At 38.4% G+C, this 20,838-nt stretch overlaps 7 protein-coding genes across 7 annotated transcripts; 5 read left to right on the top strand and 2 right to left on the bottom strand. All coding sequences in view use genetic code 12, as the record gives it.

Annotated features, from left to right (window-relative positions):
* Positions 1-359: 359 nt before the first annotated feature.
* CPAR2_301410 (uncharacterized protein) lies at positions 360-1,490 on the bottom strand (the record flags this gene model as incomplete). The annotated part of the gene is made up of 1 exon (XM_036807499.1): positions 360-1,490. One exon carries the CDS (start codon positions 1,488-1,490, stop codon positions 360-362), a length of 1,131 nt encoding a protein of 376 aa, XP_036664330.1.
* A 1,116-nt stretch (positions 1,491-2,606) lies between these two features.
* Positions 2,607-5,312, top strand: GPH1 (glycogen phosphorylase; the record flags this gene model as incomplete). The annotated part of the gene is made up of 1 exon (XM_036807498.1): positions 2,607-5,312. The coding sequence occupies one exon, from the start codon at positions 2,607-2,609 to the stop codon at positions 5,310-5,312; it is 2,706 nt and encodes a 901-aa protein (XP_036664329.1).
* Positions 5,313-6,691: 1,379 nt separating this feature from the next.
* Positions 6,692-8,380, top strand: HGT13 (Hgt13p; the record flags this gene model as incomplete). Its single annotated transcript, XM_036807497.1, has 1 exon — positions 6,692-8,380. The coding sequence occupies one exon, from the start codon at positions 6,692-6,694 to the stop codon at positions 8,378-8,380; it is 1,689 nt and encodes a 562-aa protein (XP_036664328.1).
* Positions 8,381-8,560: 180 nt separating this feature from the next.
* Positions 8,561-11,512, top strand: CPAR2_301380 (uncharacterized protein; the record flags this gene model as incomplete). The annotated part of the gene is made up of 1 exon (XM_036807496.1): positions 8,561-11,512. The coding sequence occupies one exon, from the start codon at positions 8,561-8,563 to the stop codon at positions 11,510-11,512; it is 2,952 nt and encodes a 983-aa protein (XP_036664327.1).
* Positions 11,513-11,647: 135 nt separating this feature from the next.
* On the top strand, positions 11,648-12,772 carry CPAR2_301370 (threonylcarbamoyladenylate synthase; the record flags this gene model as incomplete). Its single annotated transcript, XM_036807495.1, has 1 exon — positions 11,648-12,772. The coding sequence occupies one exon, from the start codon at positions 11,648-11,650 to the stop codon at positions 12,770-12,772; it is 1,125 nt and encodes a 374-aa protein (XP_036664326.1).
* A 590-nt stretch (positions 12,773-13,362) lies between these two features.
* Positions 13,363-16,128, top strand: PMR1 (Ca(2+)/Mn(2+)-transporting P-type ATPase; the record flags this gene model as incomplete). Its single annotated transcript, XM_036807494.1, has 1 exon — positions 13,363-16,128. The coding sequence occupies one exon, from the start codon at positions 13,363-13,365 to the stop codon at positions 16,126-16,128; it is 2,766 nt and encodes a 921-aa protein (XP_036664325.1).
* Positions 16,129-16,191: 63 nt separating this feature from the next.
* On the bottom strand, positions 16,192-17,442 carry CPAR2_301350 (uncharacterized protein; the record flags this gene model as incomplete). Its single annotated transcript, XM_036807493.1, has 1 exon — positions 16,192-17,442. One exon carries the CDS (start codon positions 17,440-17,442, stop codon positions 16,192-16,194), a length of 1,251 nt encoding a protein of 416 aa, XP_036664324.1.
* Between the last annotated feature and the right edge of the window lie 3,396 nt (positions 17,443-20,838).

The following is a 20,838-nucleotide window of genomic DNA, read 5'->3' as shown; positions in this document are numbered from 1 at the left end:
ACGGCCACAGTTTATATATATATATGTGTGTATGGGGTGTTTGGACAAATGTTTATACCTCAATCTTGTGTATATTTTTGATGGTTTCCTAGTTAGTCAAAAAAAAATTCTTTTCTGTCTCTCCCTTTTTTTGTTGATCTTTGTTTACTCGATCGGGTCTTGTTTTTACCGCTATTTTGTATGTGTGTATGGATGTTTTTATCTATTTCACCCACAAAATTAGAGGTCGTGCATAGAGCTACAAATTTATATACAAACCTTATATATCATAACCTGTAGGTTGATGCTATAACAAAAAGAGAAAGAATTACTCTATTACTTTACTTTTTCACCTTGCTGTGTAGGACCTGCATGTATGCCTAATTACCATTGATTTGAACTTCATGTTTCAAAGGTGAGTCAACTGAGTTGACAGCCTCGGATTCCTGCTTTACCACAATCTCTTCCTTCCTCACAGGCTCTGTCACTTCGGGAGTAGATTGTGCTGTACTAGCAGGTGTAGACTGGGCAGTACTGTTTTCACTCTTCACTACAAGTTCATCCTCAGTATTCTCTCTAACTTCAATCCCCAATCTTTTCAATATTTTTGCCGTTTTGTCTTTGAATTCGTGTTGAGCTTGGTCAGAACTGTGCTTTCTTTGGTCCAAGATTAGTGCTCTTAATAGCTGGCTTTTGGTTATTGAAGATCTGGGTAATTTCGAAATCAATGCCAGAAATTGGGTCAATAAATGGCAAAGTTCATCAGTATTGGGAGTGGCTGATAGTAACTGTTCAATCACTTGTTCTTCAATCTTTTTGAATTTTTCAATTGATTTTTCATAAAGTTCTGAAAACTGGCTTATATCAGGGATATTGTCAAATACAGCTTTTTGTTCTGCTAGACTGTCGAAAATGTAATTCCCTTCTTTGATACTATACTTGTTAATATCTTGTAACCCCCAATCAGAATCGTACTGGGCCAATAGTTCCCTTTCTGCTTCCCTTTTTGCCTCTGCAATTGATCTCTTACTGCTTGTCAGTTTTGAGGTAGTTGATACTTTTTGCTTTTTGCGAGCCGGTGTCTTGACCACAACAGTCTCCTCTTCATCATTTTCATCATTGTCATCATCCTCATCCATTTCTATGACATCTGGCGCACCTTTCGACCCATACTTGATAAACACCTCCATGTCCAATGGATCACTGGCAAGTCTAAATGCCTGATCCAACACGGTGTCTTTTCTCCTCTTTTGTGAACTTTGAACAAAATGAGCAGCAATATCATCTTTACTCAATGGTTTGATATCATTAGATTTGATCCATATATATGTATCATCACTGAAGAACTTGATTGGTAATACATTTGGTGTTGGCTCTTGTTGTTTATTCTTGGGTCGTTTGTTGAGTATATGTGATGGCAAGAGGTCTGGGTCTAATACCATAGCTGGCCATGCTGGATACCCTTTAACTTTAGCTATAACAATGCTTTTTGGTGGATACTCTTCTAACATGAGTGTATATATGGTGCTAAGCTGGAAATTAATCTAGACGTGTGTCGGACAAATTTTTCCGATGTTTTTCATTTTTTTTGGTTCATATTCAATGTCGTGTTTATTTATGCGATACGACACACCAACTGGCGACAGGTTTAATACACAATCACATGTTAGAAACATACACCTTGTTTTGGATCGTAATTGCAAAGTTGCAATAATGTAGTAATGGACTTGCCAAAGAAGAAGGTGGTCACTTCTATAAGGTTATATCATGTGTGATCCGCACCTAGTTGAAGCTGTATCGTACCCCATTGGTTATTGAATAGAAATAAATTGCACAAAAAACAGTCTTTTGTAATTTGTTTCCGAACCCTCCCCACGTTCTCCGATGTACACAAAGCAACTATTCTTTCTGTTGGGTACACAAATATATTTGTATACTTCTTTCCCATATATGTGCCAAAGAGATGCTTTTTCTTTTAAGTACGAAGAAAACAGTTTGGTATGTGGGACGATTGGGAGCCTTTAGAGCAGTGTGTGTTCTGTCAAAGTTGAAGAGTTGTACGTTTGAAAGATGCTCGAATCTTGCTCTGTCTTTTTTATTTTTCCAATAATCGAACGATTATCTCGGATAGACTTTAATGACACAATTCAGTCAAAGATGAAGGTTGAACTGAAGTGATTTCCAGTTAAAATAACACTGTAGTGCGTGAGAATCCGTAAAGCAACTTACTTCCTCTGTCCCCGTAAGACAATGGTCCGATAAGTTAATACCGTGAATAAATTCAATTTAGGCAGTTGATATATCTTTAACTCCGAAATTAAAACTTCACCCTTTTCTTCCTTTTGTTTTTTTTTTTTTCTCTTTTGATTGAGCAATGTTTCTCTCTCTCTCTCTCTTGTTCACTTTTATTGTTCACACAAAACCTTCCCTTCCTCCCCCCCAAAAAAAAACTAGAACGAAAATCATACGTCCGGTCGACAGACGAAAAATCTCTTTCCCTCTCACCCTCTCAGCCCCCCTTTCTTTATAAATATTTCATCAATTGACCATCCCTTGTTTATCTATTCTGCATTAACTCAATTGGTATCACCTTTGTTTTCTTCCCTTTGCTATTGCTTATTACCATCATGTCTCAGGATTATCTTACTCCGTCAACTTTACCACATCCTCCCTTGAAGAGAACCAACACTGGGTTCACACCCAACCAGATTATTGCCTTGGATGCCGAAATTCCTGCTTCGGCAAAGGAAACTTGGTTCAAGTACTCCCAATTGGATATCTTGGATTCAAATTATAGAGGACCACGTCACAAGAGCGATAGTGTGCACACAATTGTTGACGATGCAGATAAGTTTGAAAAGGAATTTGTTAACCATGTTGAAACTTCATTGGGAAGATCCATGTACAATTGTGACGACTTGGCTGCTTATCAAGCTGCTGCAAATACTGTTAGAGATGCATTGGTTATTGATTGGTCCAACACTCAACAAAGGCAAACTATTCAAGATGGGAAAAGAGTATATTACTTGTCATTGGAGTTTTTGATGGGAAGGGCTATGGACAATGCATTGATCAACTTGAAGTGTGAGAAAAATACTCGGAGCTCATTGAATGAATTGGGATTCAGCTTGGAAGACGTTTTGGAACAGGAGCCAGATGCCGGTTTAGGTAATGGTGGTTTAGGTAGATTGGCTGCTTGCTTTGTCGATTCATTGTCTTCGAAAAACTATTCAGGTTGGGGTTATGGTCTCAACTACCAATATGGTATTTTCAAACAAAAGATTATCGATAGTTATCAAGTTGAAACTCCTGATTATTGGTTGAGATACACTAATCCATGGGTTTTGGACAGACATGAAATTCGTATTCCTGTTGACTTTTATGGCTATGTTTATCAAGAACAAGACCCCAATACTGGTAAAGTGAAAAAAAGTTGGAGTGGTGGTGAAAGAATTTTGGCAGTTGCTGCTGATTTCCCCATCCCTGGTTACAATACTGATAATACCAACAACTTGAGATTGTGGAATGCCAAACCAACTCACGAATTCGACTTCACTAAGTTCAATGCTGGTGACTATCAACAATCTGTAGCAGCTCAACAAAGAGCAGAGGCAATCACTGCCGTTCTTTATCCTAACGATAACTTCGAACAAGGTAAAGAGTTGAGGTTGAAACAACAATACTTTTGGGTTGCAGCTTCATTACATGATATTGTTCGGAGATTTAAAAAGAACCACAAGACCAACTGGAAAAAGTTTCCTGATCAAGTTGCTATTCAATTGAATGATACCCACCCAACATTGGCAATTGTTGAATTGCAAAGAATCTTGGTTGATTTGGAAGGCTTGGAATGGGACTATGCATGGTCGATTGTCACTCAAGTGTTTGCCTACACCAACCACACGGTGTTGGCTGAAGCTTTAGAGAAATGGCCAGTTGATGTAATTGGTCATTTACTTCCAAGACATTTGGAAATCATTTATGACATTAATTACTTCTTTTTAAAGTTTGTCGAGCATAAATTCCCTAATGATCGTGACTTATTGAGAAGAGTATCCATCATTGAAGAAGGATACCCTAAATCAGCAAGAATGGCTTATTTAGCAATTATTGGATCTCACAAAGTCAATGGGGTTGCTGAGTTGCACTCTGAATTGATCAAAACCACTATTTTTAAAGATTTTGTCAAGGTGTTTGGACCCGACAAGTTTACCAATGTTACCAATGGTATTACTCCAAGACGTTGGTTGAGACAAGCAAACCCTGAATTGGCTGCTTTGATTGCCAAGAAGTTGGATGATCCTAACTACGAATACTTAACAAACTTGGGAAGATTGAAAAAATTAGAACAATTTATTGATGATGAAAAGTTTTTAAGAGAATGGGATGCCATCAAGTTTAACAACAAACGCAGATTGGCGGCTTTGATTAAACAAGAAACAAATGTCGATGTTGATCCTACTTTACTTTTTGATGTTCAGGTTAAGAGAATTCATGAATACAAGAGACAGCAAATGAATATCTTTTCCGTCATTTATAGATACTTGCACATCAAGGAATTGCTTGCCCAAGGTGTGTCAATCGACGAAATTAAGGAGAAATACTACATTTCTAAAGCATCAATCTTTGGTGGTAAAGCAGCACCCGGTTACTACATGGCCAAAACCATTATTCATTTGATTTGCAAAGTGGGTGAAGTTGTCAACAACGATACTGAAATCGACAATCTTTTGAAAGTGGTGTTTATTCCCGATTACAATGTTTCTAAAGCAGAAATTATCTGTCCTGGTTCCGACTTGTCGAACCACATCTCAACTGCTGGAACTGAAGCTTCAGGAACATCCAATATGAAGTTTGCTTTGAATGGTGGATTAATCATTGGTACCGTTGATGGAGCCAATGTTGAAATCACACGTGAAATTGGTGAAGAAAACATTTTCCTTTTTGGAAACTTGGCTGAATCAGTTGATGAAATCAGACACAAACATTTTGTTGAAGGAGTACACATTCCAAAGACTTTGCAAAAAGTGTTTGATGCTATTCAACAAGGTCAATTTGGAAACGCTGATGATTTCAAGCCTTTGATTGAAAGTATTAGAGATCATGGTGATAATTATCTTGTTTCTGATGATTTTGATTTGTATTTGGATGCTCAAAGAAAAGTTGAAAATGTATTTGGCCATCATGGTGCTGATGCTGAAGATGAAGATCATTTAAAGAGATGGGTTAGAAAATCGGTTTGGAGTGTTGCCAACATGGGCTTCTTTTCTAGTGATAGATGTATTGATGAGTATGCTGAAAATATCTGGAATATCGAACCATCTAATATTTAGGTGGCGGTGGGTTTTAGTGATAGATCAAGGGAAGGAATGTTTAGTGTATAGAGAGAGAAAGGAATGATTAACAATTGTTCGTGTGATTCTTCCGTCGGATTTCCGAGTCCGTGGCGTGTGTTTCTTGTTTTCTGGAGTAACAATAGGTTTGTAATGAATTCGTTGCACAAATGCACCACACTTTTTACTGTTTACCTTTGTTGCAAACTTCGGCATTGGTGTATGTCCGGTTCCGAGCTAGTTCCGATGCTATACAAGACGTACACCAAATATCCAAAAGAGAAGCTCGAGCGATGTGGTGAAGATAACGTGGTTTTGCTGTTAACCCTACAAACAACAGATCCAATCATGACGTAATAATTGGACTCTATTTTTAGTTTCATGCCACCCAAGAACTAAATGGAGAAACGTGACTTTGTGTAATTATTAAATCCGATATGCACAATTTGCCGTGGATAAAAAATGGGGATGCAAGGATACGAGGCTTAACTTGGACTTGGTGCCAGCTCACACGACTCCCGTGAATATCGCAAGTGATGTACTTTCTATCCAGTGTCCAGTGCCATGTCTATGAACCTGTTCACTTTTTACATGGCGCGCATTTGTCATGTGTCAAAAAAAATTAAAATTCTTCAAGTCTGCAACCATGTTGAATCGTGAGAGATTGGAATACCCTAGCAACGCATCTATCTTCACCTTACCAAACCTCCATAGCAGGTATAGAGTTTTTGCTTAATCACGTTGTTTTCGCGAAGTTGCACTAGAGCTGTAAAAAACAATAGAGAGCTGATAATGCTAAACAATAGCAAGAAATCATCTCGGTGGAATTGTATGAAATTTGCCAAACACAAAAGAAAGTCCCCCATACAAAAGAACAATGATTCCCCCACGATTCCTGTATATGAAAGTTTCCTTTTGTTCACGTTACTAAAATTATCTTCCCCACCTTCTCTTGCTTACCAAGACCATAAACGAAGGAAGATGATGTCTGCTTCAGTTTTCGAGACTTGATCCAAATCCTTTATCAGACTACAGTCAAATGTGTCACATGCCACTATGAATGCTACAGTAGCTGTGGCTGTTACATTTGCATGTTCTCCCCACTTGCCACTTTGCCGTGTTTTTTTTGAGTTTACATGCAAGGAAGCTAAACATATGGCTAAAATTTTTCCTTCAAACATTAGCAGAATCAATTTTGTGCACCGTTTCTAATACACTAAGCGTGACAAGTATTGCACAATGAAGTGTGAAGACATAATAGACACGCACACATTAGCAATAACTCTGGGGTTCCAGTAAACGCCGTGTATAAATAGGATGCAATTCGCCAAACAAAACACCACTGCAGCTACCTCATCCACATTCACCTGCTGTACAACATGGACTCCGACGAAGTTAAAGCTACCGTTTCTGAGAGTGAACACTCAGAAAAGTCCAAACAGTATTTAAATGTTAATTTGAATGACTGCGAAGACCCAAACAGAGTACATACGTTTATGGGATTATCAGGACCAAAATTGAACTATGCAGTCTCAATATTTGCTGGTGTTGGATTCTTATTATTCGGTTATGACCAAGGTGTTTATGGAAGTTTACTCAGTCTTGATTCTTTTGAAGACACTTTCCCCTCAATGAAGGCATCAGTAAACTCAACTTTGCAAGGTGCAGTCATTGCCGTTTACGAATTAGGTTGTGGGTTTGCTGCCTTGTCAACTGTTTATCTTGGTGATAGGTTGGGAAGACTCAAATGCATGTTTCTCGGGTGTGTTATTGTTATAATCGGAGCTGCGTTACAAGCATCTGCATTTACAGTTACTCATTTAGCAATAGCAAGAGTGTTTACTGGGTTTGGTACTGGTTACTTAACCTCAACAGTGCCTGTGTGGTCATCGGAAATGAGTAAAGCTAAATCAAGAGGTAAATTGATTATGATGGAAGGTAGTTTGATCACATTGGGTATTACCATTTCATATTGGGTTGATTTTGGGTTCTATTTTGTTGACAAGGGTGGTGATCCCAAAGCTATATCATGGAGAATCCCCGTTGTGCTTCAAGCTATATTCCCAATTCTTTTGATTATGTTTGTTTTCAAATTCCCCGAGTCACCACGTTGGTTAATGGCAAAGGGAAGAGTGAGAGAAGCCAGGATAGTTTTCAGTGCTTTGTATAACCTCCCTGAAGGAGACGAGAAAATAACGGACCAATTGACAGAGATTCAAAGTGCCATAGAATTGGAAGAGGCCAACGATAAAGGCTTTAGTCTTAAATCATTGACCAGTCAAGGCCCAACAAGAAATTTTCATCGTTTGAGTTTAGCTTGCTGGTCGCAAATCATGCAACAAATTTCAGGAATCAATCTAATTACATATTATGCTGGTACTATTTTCCAAAATTATCTCCACATGTCTCCCTTCAATTCGAGAATCTTGGCTGCTTGTAACGGTACCGAATACTTTTTGGCCTCGCTCTTTGGTATTTTATTTATTGAAAGAGTTGGAAGGAGAAGGCTCTTGTTTTGGGGAGCTGTTGGCCAATCCCTTGCCATGGTTGCCTTGACAGTGGCGGCATGGAAATCCCAGGTGGCTTTTGATACTGGTGGAAACAGTACACCACCTGGAGTTGCTGCTGCGGTTTTCCTTTTCGTGTTCAACTCCGTATTTGGTATGTCGTATCTTGGTGCAACTTGGCTATACCCACCAGAAATATCGGCATTGCAATTGAGAGCTCCAACGGCAGCATTATCAACAGCAAGCAACTGGGCTTTCAATTTCCTTGTTGTTATGATTACTCCAGTTGCTTTTGAAAATATTCAATATTACACCTACACAATCTTTGCTGTCATTAATGCATTGATGGCGCCAGCAATTTACTTTTTTTATCCGGAAACTTCAGGTCGAACCTTGGAAGAAATGGACTTTATTTTCAATCAATGTCCGGTTAAGGAGCCATGGAAAGTGGTTCAAATTGAAAAGAATACACCAAGGAGACGTTATGCTGAAACCGACTTAGAAAAGCCAACCACGGAGCATATTGATAACGTGGAATCGGATGGTATACTTGATAAATAGGTCTATATATGAACGATACAATTATACAGCCTAATTTGCATCTCTGCTTTTCATAACATGAAGCTCTTTCTTTTTTGTCTCTCTGGCATCTTTCTACGCGTTAAATTAAATGGCTTTATTTTTTTTTCTAGATCTTTCACATCTTCTGATCCCATCTTTTCCTTTTCATACCGTACAATAATGCCAGATATACTTCAATTGATAGTCAATCAGACATCTCCGGACAACAATGTTCGTAAACAATCGGAGCTTGAGTTTAACGAAACCGTGAAAAATAACCCATCAGAGGCTACATATTTGATACTAGATGCATCAGTAAACAATACACTTCCCATTGATGTTCGTCAATCATGTCTACTTCATTTGAAACGGTTGGTGCCCAAATTTTGGTCAATGGGGTTTTCATCGTTTATTGGACCACCAATTGACCAAGAATTGAAGAAAGTTATTAGGACAAAATTATTGGAGTTGGTTTTAGGGTCTGGAAATTCCAAAATTAGAAACGGTGCCGCTTACGCTATTGTTCAGATTGCGTCAGTGGACTATCCTGATGAGTGGCCAGATTTGATTAATCAGTTATACTCCGCAGCTTCTGACTTGACTAATGAGGAAGCGATGTTGGGTGGTTTGCAAGTGTTGACTGACTTGGTTGATGATTTGATTACTGAAGAGCAGTTCTGGGATGGAGGTGTAGGCATTGGTATCAACAATCACTTAAATCAAATCTTACATAGCTCTGGGGTTGCTATTCCAGTAAAGAACCAAGCATTGAAGTTGTATGAAAACGTATTGGCTGTATTTCAAAGCCCTGAGGCATTTGCTAATGCCAATAGGAAGGAGACTGTTCTTCAACAAGTGAACGCAACTTCGGAGATATTGTTAAACTTGATAAAGTCACATGGTGTCAACTTGGTTCAATTGGATTTCAAAAGCAACCTTTTCAAGGTTATTGGTTCTATCATTGGCCATTTTCACCAACGAATCTCAAAAGAGCTTAAACAGAGCGTTTTGATAGCTACTTTACAAAACTTGCATTTGTTGGCTCCAGTCTACAATGATGTGGCTTTGAATACTTATGACGCGCCTGAGTTTTCTGAGTTGGATGCACAAGAAGTGCTTAATACTGTAATTTATAACTTGTTCAACACGATAGCTAGTATTCAACATGACGTGCTGATTTCACAAGTGAGCTCAATAGGTGAATTTTATAAAGATGCAGTTGTTTGCACAGCGTTGCCGAAGGACCGATTGGAGGAATATGCAGACGACCTCAACCTGTATGTCAGTGATGTTACTGGTTTGTCAGTAGCTATAAATCCGCGTGATGCAATAATTGATTTATGGGGTGAATTGAATGAAACCGATGCTTGTGAAATTTGCAACTTGATCAATGAGCTGTTTTCAAGTGATGAGAGAATATTGGAGGCGGAGCTTTACACGTTGGAAGGGTTGTTGTCCAATGACGTACAATTACCCGAAACTCCACTAAACACATTGCTATCGTTTATAAAATACGACCAAAGGATAGTGGCATCAAGGTGCATTTTGTTATTACCCAAGTACTTTGAAAACTTTATGGAAAAGGAAGCGAAAAGGGTATTTGCTGATATTCTTTTGTTTGCGGAAAAGGGTAACTCTTTGATTCAAATGTCCACGCTTGTCAGCTGTAGCTATTTCCAACAAGTAATTGAGTTTTCTACCTTGGAAAGCACGCTACAATTGATCATCTTCAAACTTGCATACGCATTATTAGATGAGTGCGAAGAAGATGGGCTCCCTGTTTTGTTGGAGGCAGTCACGCTGGCAATTTCGATTAATCCAAAGCTTGCATCGGAGCAAAACATTGTGTCCCGTGTCAGTGTGGTGGATGTTGTTTTCAAGATTGCTTTTAAGGATCCAGCAAACGTGCAATTGATATCAGACTCATCTGATTGTTTGACTGCATTGTTACAAAACATTGACACCCAAGACTACATAAGTGTTTGCGAAAAGTCGTTGCCGTTTATATTTGAAATCATGGAGAAGAGCAATGGTGAATACACACCCCAATTATACTTGAGCTTAGAGCTTCTCAGCATCATTATAAAATCTTCCCCCGGTGAGCTACCACCAAGGATATTCGAATACGCATATCCCATATTGCAGAATGTTTTACTTCGATCATCAGATGATCAAGTACTTCAAAGTGGAGGTGAAGTGTTTGATGAATTGATTAGAAAGGCGTCAAAATTGTTTGTAAATTACAAAGATCCTTCAACTGGTGTCTCTGGGCTTGAATCAATGATGCAGCTTGTTTCAAAATTTTTGTCACCCCAATTGTCTGATAGCGCTGCAAACAAGTGTGGGTTAATAGTTGCATCACTAGTGAATGAATTCCAAGACTATTTGTCACCCCAGCTATTAGTTCAAATACTAGAGGCAACTGTTAATAGACTTGTTATTGCCAAAGAATCTATCACGATTGAAAACTTGATTACGGTATTTTGTCAACTAGTGCTCAAGTCTCCCGAAGATACGATAAATTTCTTGAGCAGTATGGTGGTGAACGAGAAACTGGGATTAGAAGCTGTTGTACCTATTTGGTTCGAGTCTTACGAAGTTACTCGAGGGTTTGATCAAATCAAGCAAAACTCTTTAGCCTTGGGTAGAATATTTACATTGGGTGACCCAAGAATTGCCAATTTGACTGTGAATGGGGAGATAATTCCATATGATGGCGATTTGATCATAACAAGATCCATGGCCAAAACAATGCCTGATAAATATACCCAAATTTCAGCCGCTTTGAAAATACTTAAGCTTTTGGTTAGTGAGTTGCAGTTCCAATGCCAACAGCCCAGTGCTGGCGATTTCACCCATGCAGGAGAGAACAATGAAGCTCAAGTTGAAGAAGAAGATGATGATGACGAAGGTTGGGAGGATATGGATGATATTGGAGTGCCCAATTTCGCAAAGTTGAAGTCGTATGTGGACGACGATCACAAGGACAGACCTGAAGATGATAGTTTGAAATCATTGTTGGTGGAGTTTTTCAGAGAATGCACTAGTAAGAACTTGGGCAATTTCAGTCATTACTATGAAGAGTTGAACGATAATGAGAAAAAGATTGTTGGTGAATGTCTTATATTTTAGGAAATGCATAGTATTATATAGTTACGACACAAAAAAGATTTTGGCTTTTTGTCATCACATCGAATTCTTTTTTTTTTTTTTCAGAATCGCAAGTCTTCACTACATTTCCAGTTAATGAAGAGTCTACAACGAGCTATGTCTTTTGCAACGAAACTACTCAAAGTCAGACCTGAATCTATTGTTTTCACGAAAGATCAACCTCTACCTCAAATCAGTGACAAAGAGACCGAGGAAAATCTCAAAATAGCGGCAAAGGAATTGCAAACGACAAACAACGTCATTGGGTTTCCTACTGAGACGGTATATGGACTTGGAGGTTCAGCATTGTCTGATGAGTCTGTTAAATCTATCTACCGTGCAAAAAATAGGCCAGCAGACAATCCATTAATTGTACATATTTCCTCCCTTGCTCAACTAAAAAGCAAACTCCTACCGCCAAACTACGAGATACCTCAACTTTACAAAGAATTGATCGATGAGTTTTGGCCAGGACCATTGACAATTCTACTACCAGTGCATCAAGGGTCACCGATCTCCCATTATGTCACTGCAAATCAGGATACATTTGCCGTGCGAATGCCACAACACCCGGTTGCAAGAGCGTTGATTGCAATAAGTGACTTGCCTTTGGCAGCTCCTTCGGCCAATTCATCCACTAAACCTAGTCCTACCATGGCACAACACGTAATGCATGACTTACTGGGAAAAATACCATATGTTTTAGATGGTGGACCAAGTAATGTGGGAGTTGAATCAACTGTTGTGAACGGATTATGCTCACCACCAATGTTGTTACGTCCCGGTGGGATTTCAGTCGAGGAGTTGAAAAGAGTTGGTGGTAAAGAGTGGGAGAATGTGCAAATCGCCAAGCGCACGGCTGAAAGCAATGAAGCTGTAAAGACACCTGGAATGAAATATAAACATTATTCGCCCAATGCAAAGGTTATACTATTTATCAACTGTGGTGATGGGGAAGAGCTGATTAAAGAGTATATCAAAGCGAAGAACATAGATTTGAGTCAAACTAAAGTTGCACTATTAAAATCAAAGCGATTTAAAGATGTTGAAGGCATTAAAGTGGGTAAGGAGTTGGGTAAAAGCGGTGAAGAGATTTCAAGAAACCTATTTAAGCTATTGCGACAAGTCGATGAGGAGGATAAGGTGGATATTATATTTGTAGAGGGAGTGGACGAGACCAATGAAGGGTTGGCAATAATGAACAGATTGAATAAGGCTGCCGTTGAAGTAGTTGAAAAGTGAAGCGATCACAGAGAAGGAGATAAGTATTATAGAATTGTGTTGATATAGCTTGTGTACTATAAAGAGGCATTCTCAAAAGGGTAATTTTTTCTCACTTAATTTGCGCGTGGAATGGGGGCGGCCCAAAAGGAGGGCGACTGTGGAATTTTGCAGGGCGGAGGCGAGAGAAAGAGAGACAGACCAAAAAATGTGTCAATCGTTGAAAGACATGTGTCTCACACGTACAAGCAACAATGAATTGATTTCCTATAGCAATACGCGTATGTAGCTGTTGCAATCCACAATCGTTTGTGTATATATCGTAAAGGTGTAGATTGCATTCACCTTCACTGAAATTCTACATTCACCAAATTTTTTTTTCTTCTGTCTCTTCACTCACTCACTGACAATCTTTTGCTTTTCTTTTTTTTTTTATTATTTTTTTTCAAACCTTTTCAACATGTGTAAACGTAAACTTCCACGTCTTTTGGAATTTAAAAATCTTTGCAACACGCTTTCAAGACAACATCACAAATCTATTTGATCAGATTCTACTTTCCTAATACACATCCAAACACCCGAAAGATATAACGCACCATACATATGGAAGTATGAGCAATCCCTATGATATAGATCCAGATCAAGTGAAACTTCCGCACAAGGCAAATACCCCATCACTAAAGTTTTGTTCCAAATCTATTGCAGATACAGCATCAGAGCTAGCTACAGACCTAAAGCTAGGGTTGAGTAGCAATCAAGATGTATTGAATCGAAGATCGATATACGGGGCAAATGAATTGAATAGTGATGATGATGACAGTTTAGTATGGAAGTTTATTTCATCGTTTTATCAAGATCCATTAATCTTGTTATTGATTGGGTCGGCCGTTATCAGTTTTTGGATGGGTAATAGGGATGACGCCATTAGTATAACATTGGCGATCACGATTGTTGTCACTGTAGGTTTTGTTCAAGAGTACAGATCAGAAAAATCATTGGAGGCGTTGAATAAATTAGTTCCAGCAGAGGCCAAGTTGACTAGAAACGGTAATACATCACACGTGCTAGCATCAACTGTTGTTCCTGGCGATTTGGTGCATTTTGCACAAGGAGACAGAATACCGGCAGATGTAAGATTAACTGAGGCTGTGTATTTGAGTATCGATGAGAGTAATTTGACGGGGGAAAATAGACCAGTGAAAAAGACCATTGATGAAGTTACCATGAGAGACCCACCAGTGAATGAAAGAACGGATATTGCTTTTATGGGCACGTTGGTGAGAGATGGTCATGGAAGTGGTATAGTTGTCGGAGTTGGTGCACAAACCGTATTTGGTACTGTTTTTGAGATGATGAGTGAGATTGAAAAGCCCAAAACTCCATTGCAACAAGCAATGGACAAATTGGGTAAAGATTTGAGTATATTCAGTTTCGTTGTCATTGGTGTGATTTGTCTTATTGGGATATTCCAAGGGAGATCGTGGCTTGATATGTTTCAGATTTCGGTGTCGTTGGCTGTAGCGGCTATCCCTGAAGGTCTACCTATCATTGTCACCGTAACTTTGGCATTGGGTGTATTGAGAATGGCTAAACAAAAGGCAATTGTTAAGAGATTACCAAGTGTTGAAACATTGGGTTCAGTTAATGTAATTTGCTCAGACAAGACGGGGACATTAACACAAAATCATATGACAGTGACGAAAATATGGACTGCTGATTTCAAAGGTAGTTTCAATACACCATTTCTTGTTGTTGAAAAACTTGACGATAATGCCTTGCATCACCAATTGACTGATAACATGAGAAAAGTATTGGAGTGCGGTAATATTTGTAACAATGCGCGGTACTCATCCGAAAGTGAAAAATACGTGGGAAATGCCAGTGATATTGCCTTGCTTGAATGCTTGCCTCATTTTGGACTAGAAGATATACGTGGGCAAAGAGAGAGGGTGTATGAATTGCCATTTTCTTCAGCTAAAAAATACATGGCCGTTTGCGTGCATAGAGGTGATATGGATAAGCCAGAGACATTGGCAAAGGGGGCAACAGAAAAGATATTGGCTCATTGTACGAAATATTACGACGAGCATGGCCAAACCAAACCTATAACTGGTGCGATAAAAGAGCTTATTCATGAAAAGTCGAAAGTGTTGGCTCATGATGGGTTGCGAGTTTTAGGGTTTGCACAAAACAACAAGAAGTTTATCAATGAAAAAGATGAACATAGCGAACCAGAAGAATTGATATTCTGTGGTTTAATTGGTATGAAAGATCCACCAAGACCCAATGTTGGTAAATCTATTTCCATGTTGATGAAAGGTGGAGTTCATGTCATTATGATTACTGGAGACTCTCCCTCTACTGCGGTAAACATTGCCAAGCAGATTGGTATGCCGATAACGGGAGATCGTTCAGTGATGACCGGCGACCAAATCGATCAACTCAAGGAAGGCACCCTAAGTGAGGCTATACACAATGTATCTGTTTTTGCAAGAACAACGCCTGAGCATAAAGTCAAGATTGTTAAAGCGTTACAGCGAAGAGGCGATATTGTTGCCATGACTGGAGACGGTGTTAATGATGCACCGGCATTAAAGTTGGCTGATATTGGTATTGCCATGGGTAAGAATGGAACTGACGTGGCCAAAGAAGCAGCAGATATGGTTTTAACTGATGACGACTTCAGTACTATATTGAGTGCCATTGAAGAAGGTAAAGGTATATTCAACAATATTCAAAATTTCATCACTTTCCAATTGAGTACCAGTATTGCTGCATTGACATTGATAGCATTGAGTACGTTTTTCGGATTGCCTAATCCATTGAATGCTATGCAGATTCTTTGGATCAACATCTTGATGGATGGACCACCGGCACAATCATTGGGAGTTGAACCAGTGGATCATGAAGTTATGAATAAACCACCAAGGAAAAGAAATGACAAGATTCTTACTACGCATTTAATAAAACGCGTATTGCAATCAGCCACCATTATCATTATTGGAACGTTGTACATTTTCGTAAAAGAAATGAAGGATGAGCAAATCACCGCTAGAGACACAACAATGACTTTCACCTGTTTTGTATTGTTTGACATGTTTAATGCATTATCGTGTCGCCATTACTCGAAGTCGATTTTTGAATTGGGATTGCATAATCAAATGTTTAATGTTGCCGTGTTGGGCTCATTAGTTGGGCAACTTTGTGCTGTTTATGTACCATTTTTCCAAGGCATTTTCCAAACTGAAGCGTTGAGCTTGGGGGATATTTTGCATTTGTTGTTGTTGACAAGCACGGTTTTCATTGCTGATGAAGTGAGGAAATTCTTTGTTAGAAGGAGAACAGTTACTACTAATAATTACAATTTTGGAGTATGAAGATGATAGAAGCGGGGAGAAAAGAAGTTGTGTACAGTATATATATATATATAGAGCAGTTTTTTATTTTAATTGCGACACTATCGAATGCAAACTCTTGTTGACGCTGCTAGTATCATCTTGTTGTAAACGAGCAATGATATCATCTTGAGTCCAATTTTTCATTTCGTATGCTTCAATTTGTTTAGCAAGGTCAACAAACCGTTGATAAAGTTTACTATATCGATCAATTAATTTTTGATCTAATTTGGGGATTTTTGAATTTTGAAGTAGGTAGTCACCACCAGTGTTTTGGAAAATATTGATTATTAACGCAATAAGATCGAAAAGCTTATTCATTCGGGAATTATGTTTCATGGCAAGTTCCGATAAGTTGACCGGGTTGGAGCATAATTGTTTGGTTTTGGCACGAAGGTGGTACTTGATGGGATCAAATTCGATATCGTGACATAGGTTGTATAACCATTCAAATTGGAATTCTTTGGGGTCGATGGTGATTAAATGCGAGTACTTGAAATCTAAACCTAGCATATCCAATGATTTGTAAAGAAGATGGTATTTGGAAGTACCACTGGGGAATCGATCATACACACTTGAACAAAGTTCTTGATCCGGGTCAGGGAAATTGGCGAAATTCTCCATCAATTGTGGCGATATGTCAATATTTGGTACTTTTAATTTATACAATATCCCCTTTATATTTCCCCAATGAACACAACTTTTCAAAGCCACCAATACATCAAGCGAGGTTAATGCTTCTTCTCCAAAGTATTGTTCAACATATTGTCTCATATAGACTCCTTCCAATTTAGTGCCAATATGATGATCAGTATGCAAGAAATTCAATTTGGAACATACCATCAAGTTAATCCCCCAATCGATATGTTGTTGTGTAATGGGGAATTGCTTAACAAACGCGTCCGCTTCATGTTGGACCACTCTTGGATCATGTTTGGCATTTCTAAAATGGATAATACTTGAGTTTTCCTCCTCGTACCAATGATTCTTTTCCAATTCTTGAGCCAAGCCAAGGATGGTGCAACAAAATTGAGGGTGTGTATTGAGTATATCGCCAATATTGATCAAGATGGAGAATGCCGAATAAAATGAGAGTTTTAAATCTAGTTGCTCAGGGCAGATAACCAAGTGTTTATCTTCTTGTCGTATACGTTGAAATGCATTATTGACAAATCGATATTTGCGACCTTTTTTGTTGTATTCGACTTTGGCGAGGTTGTCTATTTCGTCAAGAATATGATCGGCGTAGTATATGAGGGCATCTGATGTGGTTACAGGTTTGGAGATATCGATCATGGCAGTCATTAGGGGAAGGGCGTGATGAAAAAGCTTAGATCGAATGGTTTAGTTTTCGTTGTTGTTTTTGTTTGTTTACCTTTTTTTTTTTCAATGTCTTGTGAATTTGCAACAAGTCAGATGCGACACGTACACGAAGATGAAATTGGAGTGAATTAGAAATGTTGTACCAAACAGAAGAGTGAATCTGTGGTTGTAAGAGTGGTTGGGGAGGCATGGTCTGTTTTGTACTGTGATGATACTTCTTGATACACTGAGTTTATAAGTGGTCTGTATTTTCTTGCTCAATTTGACACCAAAATGATGCAAAATGATTGACCGACATGTCCATGAAATTATTGAACGTTATCAAATAGGAAGACGTATTATCATCAGTCTGCCTGGACAGTAGTATTCAAGTGAGTATATGGCGAGAGAAGAAAGATGAAAGGAGCGGAATTTACGAAAAAGTGTACGAGGTGGGGGCACGGAGGATCCCCCACGGATATAATATTAGACAGACATCGAATCATTGTCGTCTAGCAGCTATTGTTCTTCTTGTTGGCACATTGGTGCCATTGGTTTAAAATGGAAGCACTGGATTCATCTAAACGCCTTCTTTTTTGGTAAGCCTTTGCCTATCCACTTTTTTGTTTTAATCTCGTGCCGCATGAGTGAGTGTGATTAGGCAAAAAAGTGTCAGAGGGAAGATTCAAGGAAGCTTTACGCTTCGAAATAACACAAGAGTGAGGCTCTAAAATGCAGACATGGAATTATTCAAAGGTGTTTTGTGTGTTATGAGCTTACTCATTTATTACCTCTGTTTGATGGTACTTTTTTCGCAGTTACATTGACACCTGTCAAACAACAATAAAATTGTTAATATTTTTTTGCTCTCTTTTTGTGACTCTCTTTTCTTCACTGTCGTCAAAAGATTACTAATTTTTCACAAATGCCGACGAAACAATAGAAAAGAGTGAAGGCTTAGATAGCAATGTTGAACAAATCTTAAAGAGTTTCGGTTACGTCCGTGTTCAAAGGCATAGGAAGCATTGGGAAGGTGACGGGAGCAGTGTTTTCGGGAATCGGGATTAGGGCTCCCAGACGGTAGTTGCTTTCGAAAATAGAGACTCTTAGAGTGTGAGAGCTACCAGAGACTGCAAACGGCCAAGACCCACAGTCGTCAATAATGGTTGGGTAGGTTAAGGGACAAACAATTGTCGTCTAAGCTAAGCTTGGTATTCAATTTAGTTGCGAGAGAGCCGATATGGCCGCGTTGTCCGGGTTTAATACCTGATTGGGAAGAATATGCATTTTTTCTTTGTTTCTCAATACCAAGAAAAATTTTACACACAAGATGGTTAGGGGAAAATTTTACTTTTATTGTGGTTTTTCTATAGATTTTGACTTTGACAGCTAGAAATAGGAGACATGACATTGACAATACGGCTTAAGACAATAAGCTTAAAAGTTTGGGCATTTGATGTCCGAAATTTGATGTCTGCATAGTTCTTTATTTGACGCATGTTGTGCTAAGGGAGAACGATATACTTTGACATTAGCTTTGAAATTTAAAGTTACGAGAAAAGGAAACAAGCAACAGTCTTGGGCTTAATAACCAAAAAACGTCGCCTTAGGCGAATCAATGCGGTTAGGAGCCAATACATTGTTGATTTAGGTTTTTGCAAAGATGAAATTTAAAGGGTGGTTATGAGCCTTCATTTCTTGGAGAATGACTTTTGAATCCTTAACAGAACGGATAGCCTCATGTGGTGTTTCAGTTGTCAAAAGCCAAGCTCTATGTCACATTGAAGAAACCAGGAAAAAGGCTTATGGGGAGCAAGACGAGAGTTAAAGTTTTTTTTTTTCTCGCTGTAATTTTATTCCAATGCTCGGGTCAACTTTTGGCCAAGTTACGCAAAACATCCCCCCATCCTTGACCAGTATTTACACTACGATCTTTATTGATGAGCAGCAGAAATTTTGACAATCGTGCTTTGCCAATTACGAGAAATTGAAGAAAGAGAAACTTGTCACAAAGTTTGCAAAAATTTGGGATCTACTGTGATTACTATATACCCGTGGAAACGTTTCATTAAGAGTGTTTTGTTTTGTTTTGTTTCGTTTTTCTTTTTTCGCATGGACAAATTCTCCCCATATGGGACAATTGATGACAGGCCTCTATTGAGTATTTTGATATATAGCTGTAGTGGCAACTGTTTCGTGGTCCAAGACTTAGCTTCGAATTGAGATTGTAATTGAATTGACTGGTCTGTCATGAAGCGGGTAATGCAAGTGTTGTAACTATATATACTCGATACTTCCATTGTACCTAATGAAATTCTAGGTTACGCTTTGAGATATGAAATTTTTGTCACCAATTAAACATCTTGAGTGATGGAGAAATTTGGGGTAGTGTATACGTGGAGTAAAATATAGAAAACAATGAACAAAATAAATTAAAATATTTCAAATACCGAATCGAGAGATTGAAAGCATCATTTACACAAAACACAAAGAAGAGAATAAATGTCTGATAATCTCAGACACAGATATATGTGTAGATGCAGACACTAAGAACTTATTACTACTACTAAGACATGCCGGACACAAATTTTCAGGATATTGTGTGCATAGGGAGAAGTGTGTATAGGGGTTCTGTATATCTTTTTCAAAACCAGGAGGTCTTGTCCTCAAACCTTTCAATCACACATGAAGATATAGTTTAATTTTGAGATATTCTCAATTGTTACTTAACCCTGGATAACAAAATTCGATACTTCTCATGGCATTTTTTTCAAGGCTCTTCTTCAATTTAGTAATCGCCAGCTGTCTTATTGTTCTTTAGAACAATTAAATAACCACATTTCCATACTTGACCCCCTTTTTTTTTAAAAAAAAAACACAACGAACAAACGAATACTCCTACTAAAGCCCTCTATTGTTTTAGTTGTGTTTGAGTTATGTGATGACGCCCAGTGTTTTTGTTTACCACTTCTATTATTAAACCACACACAATAGTGGACTTAGGTTTATTGTTCAATACTTTTTATTTTATTCTTTAACCACGAGTTGACGTAAGATTATGGATTCTATTTTCCTTTTTTTCTTAGCGTTCAACAAAGATGATGACTCAATGTTTCACAATAGTATTAATAATAATAAAGAACAAATACGTCAAAAACAGAGAAAGAAAAAAAACAACAATAGGATACGGATATAAGACGGGTGATTAATAACCATACTCCGTGTTGCCTCGGTCCGAGCAAAACCATAGCCACTCTCTCTCTGTGATCTTTGTGGTTGAAAAAGTAGTTGAAACGACACATCACAGCAACAAAAGGTATGAGCCGCTACAGCCTCAACTACTTTTATTGTTTGTAGCAATTACGGAAATTATTGAGCCTTGGCTTGAGC

Source organism: Candida parapsilosis, contig 005806 (assembly GCF_000182765.1).
Source record: "Candida parapsilosis strain CDC317 annotated contig 005806".
NCBI classification, from domain to species: Eukaryota; Fungi; Ascomycota; class Pichiomycetes; order Serinales; family Debaryomycetaceae; genus Lodderomyces; species Lodderomyces parapsilosis.
The sequence above is the reverse complement of the archived record's forward strand: the minus strand, read 5'-3'. Positions and strand labels throughout refer to the sequence as shown.